Source organism: Cryptomeria japonica, chromosome 8, assembly GCF_030272615.1.
Source record: "Cryptomeria japonica chromosome 8, Sugi_1.0, whole genome shotgun sequence".
NCBI lineage: Eukaryota > Viridiplantae > Streptophyta > Pinopsida > Cupressales > Cupressaceae > Cryptomeria > Cryptomeria japonica.
In genome coordinates, this window is record NC_081412.1 from 290,581,202 (window position 1) to 290,584,941 (window position 3,740).

A 3,740-nucleotide genomic window follows, 5' to 3' on the forward strand; every position below is an offset into this window, starting at 1 on the left:
CGTCTAAGGTTTTCGACCTTGGTTCATTACCATCAAATCAATTTGACGAAGGGCCTAACTTGAAAGAGCATTACCCTATCTTACTAAATTCACAATAGATGTTTGTAGATCCCAGATCCTGTTTCATATATAAGTAAAATAAAATGAGACAAACATGTTATAGACATCCATTCCCTATTAAAAAGTCAATTTCTATTCATCAAATATTTATCTAATCAAAACCATATTTTCCAACATATTAACAAATTGATTCACCACATCTTCACCACCACTGTTGAGAACATTTTAAAATCTTATTAAATACATTCTACATTAAATTCCAATTTAATCATGAATCTTTTATCTTTATCATTATCATTGTGATTCACTCAATTTATTAAAATTTATGTAAAGATGTGATGCAACTCCATCACAACATGAAAGAGCTGAACAAACTTTCACGAGCCCTTTTTGTTTAACAAGTCAGAATATGCCACGGTGAGCAGGTACTGAGATTGAAGAGAGCGACAGACAGACCAATCGAACATTCCCGAAATACACAGGGGAATAACGTTTTATTGACAGGGAATGTTTTCCTGTAGATCGATTTTAGCTGAGCTCAGAGAATCCGAGAAATAGATTTTATCAATATTACGTATTTCGCACTATTTTCATTCATAGTACACAACAAATGATTACAGGAGAACACATGAGCGATGAAAAGAATGAATTGACATATACAAACTTTCATTCATATCCATCTTTATATATATTTTTTAATGTCTTTAGAACTCCCTGTACAATCCATTTTGGGGGCTTCACATTTCCTCAAGCAAAGAAGCCAGTCGCTGCAACTCAGAAAAATCGGCGGAGTTATCCATGTCGCTCCAATGGCAGTGCTGAATCCAACCAGACTCTCCCACACCATCCAAACCCTCACTCCACAACTCCAAATCATTCCATTCTGCAGTGGGAGTGACACCATTGCTACTCAACACTCCCATCTCATGCCAAAGGTCAGGCTTTGTAACAGAGGAATTACAGCTATGACTACTAATATCATAGTTGTCCACAGAAGCAGCAGAAGACAGGGGATTACAATTAGTGACGAAGGTATTGGGAGTGTTATCGACAACGATGGATTCATCGGAATCCGATGGAGAAATGCACATCGCACTGGTCGGCGTGCACACATTCATCAAACAATGCATCGAATCCTCCACACTCAAAGAATTAGAAGCTGCCGGCATTGTTCCAGATTGTTCACCCTCGGCCACTTTTGTGTTCTCATTATTCTTCTCAGGCTTGTCCGCCGTATCGTCCTGTTCTTGTCGCGGCGGGTCTGCCTGGGGGTAGTCCGCGTGCATTTGGCTCAGGGGCTTGTGCGTCGCAGGGTCGATTCCCATTTGCCGGAGCTTCTTCTTGATCCGCGTGTTCCAGTAGTTCTTTATCTCATTGTCCGTCCTCCCAGGCAACTGAGCAGCGATTCGCGACCACCTGTAAAAATAAGCAGCAGAAAACACGGCAAAGCGTAAGCATAACATCAGCATTGACCTGTAAAATAACTAAATATTTAATTTACGAGAAAATTTCTTCATTTTTCCGGCTAATTTGTTTAAATATTAACATTTTCGATCACATCTGGTGACCTGCAAAACAACTAAATAATTACAATTTACATGAGGATTTCTTAAATTTTCCGACTAATTTGTTTAAATATCAACATTTTCGATCACATCTGGTGACCTGCAAAACAACTAAATAATTACAATTTACATGAGGATTTCATAAATTTTCCGACTAATTTGTTTAAATATCAACATTTTCGATCACATTTAGTGACCTGCAAAACAACTAAATAATTACAATGATTTCTTCATTTCTCCGGCTAATTTGTTTAAATATCAATGTTTCCGATCGCATTTGGCGAACATTTGCTTACAGGCTTAACAAGAGCCATTTCCTTCCAAATATTTATATTTCCAAACAGGGGAAAGAGAAAAATGAAGCTACCTGTTCCCTATGGCAGCATGTAAGTCGATGATGAGCTTCTCTTCAGATTCAGAGAGCAATCCGCGCTTCAAATCCGGGCGTAGGTAGTTCGTCCAGCGCAATCTGCAGCTCTTTCCGCATCGAAGCAGGCCTGCAAATGCAAATGGTTTTATTCCAGAAACAGAGAACAAAATAATAATTTTTTACCACTTAATTCTTGCCATGGCTCACGAAGCTGACCTGCAAGTTTCGGCACTTCGCGCCAGCATCCATGGCCGTGCACGGAAATAAAATTCACAAGTTTTCTGTCCTCATCGGTCGTCCATGGGCCCTTCTTCAACCCTACCTTGTCACAGCACGGCTGCCTTCCCATTGTTAAGCGAGCTTGACAGATGCACAATGTATATATATCTTCTTCCTAGTCTCTAAGTTTATACATTTGCACTACTACTCCGTGGAAGCAGGGGGGAATTTCTTCTTCTGCACCCTCTGTATAATTTGCTTGTACCGTTCTATCGAGAAACCCGGCTCCACCCTTTATATTCTCTGAAATCAACATCACTAATCTTAATTCTTTGAAAAATTCGCATTAAGCCCCACAAGGCACAAACTGTTGATGTCCCTTTTTTAACGGGCGCTTTTAAATGTGATGGAGCCTATGGCATGATGAGGATTAAGAAATTGAATATTAAGTGTGACTTTTCCGTTGGCGATAATGATAAACATCTCTGTCCTAGGGCCCCACCTCAATTAAGATGGGGCCATACTTCTTTTCTTGTTCCAGTATGAATGCACCTTGTAAAGGTCAACCACAATAACCTTTCATCACTATGACATCATTTCATACGCAATGCCCACCCCACCCCTCCACTTCCCCATCTCTCTCCTAACACAACCTTACTAGGTAAGGGGTACCTTGGATCACTCGGCCATTTCTTTCTTTTTTTTCCATAAAAACAAACATCTAGGAGAAATCTTGTAATGGGATAGAGCTACACCTTTACAAAGTTATCTAGGGTAATTAGTACAAATTAATTTGGATAAATGAGTTGGGATTAATTATTAGAATGGTTGAAAATAATTTATAAATATGATATTTAGTTTGAAATTTAGTGATGGAGAAGTATTTTGATAGATGTTTAAAGTTGGTATGTCAATAGTTTGAAGTTTTAGGATTTTGAGTTAGATAAAGATCTCAAACTCTAGAGAATGATTGTTTTTTGTGCTTTAGATTGTTCATGCAACCGTGGATATTCATGTGTATAGATTTTGAACCCAATACCTAATAGAATATAAATTGTTCGAATTCATTTTGCCTCAAATTTATGGTGTCCAAATAGATAGTGTTTAGGAACTTCTTTAGGGAATTTGCTAGATCATGAGGATCATACTTTCCCTGGTCGAACCCCTAACGAAATGATGTTATAGCTTTTAGTGAAAGATTAGAAACAAGCAACAAACATGCAATGGTTCTTTAAGATGATGCGATAACCATATATGCACAATATATTCTCCTTTAAACTCTTAGATCTAGATGGTCTTCTCATATTCTAACATGATTTCAAATGCGTGAATGAGTGTATTTAAATATAATGACATAGAATCCAAATTGACACAAATGTGTACTAAGTTAACTTGCAATGGCTAGTGAATGGTCGACAAGGATTTAGTTTGGATATTTTTAAGTTGAGGTTTGGAATTGTAGCTACATAAGTGATTTGGGTCAAATTTGTACCCACAAGTCTAATATAGAATGATAAATAGTAACT

At 37.8% G+C, this 3,740-nt stretch overlaps 1 protein-coding gene across 1 annotated transcript; it reads right to left on the reverse strand.

The window, feature by feature from the left end:
• Positions 1-606: 606 nt before the first annotated feature.
• Positions 607-2,539, reverse strand: LOC131035904 (transcription factor MYB20). The gene is made up of 3 exons (XM_057967674.2): positions 2,212-2,539; positions 1,993-2,122; positions 607-1,476 (listed from the first exon to the last, which is right to left on the reverse strand). Exons 1-3 carry the CDS (start codon positions 2,342-2,344, stop codon positions 798-800), a joined length of 942 nt encoding a protein of 313 aa, XP_057823657.1. The 5' UTR covers positions 2,345-2,539; the 3' UTR covers positions 607-797.
• Between the last annotated feature and the right edge of the window lie 1,201 nt (positions 2,540-3,740).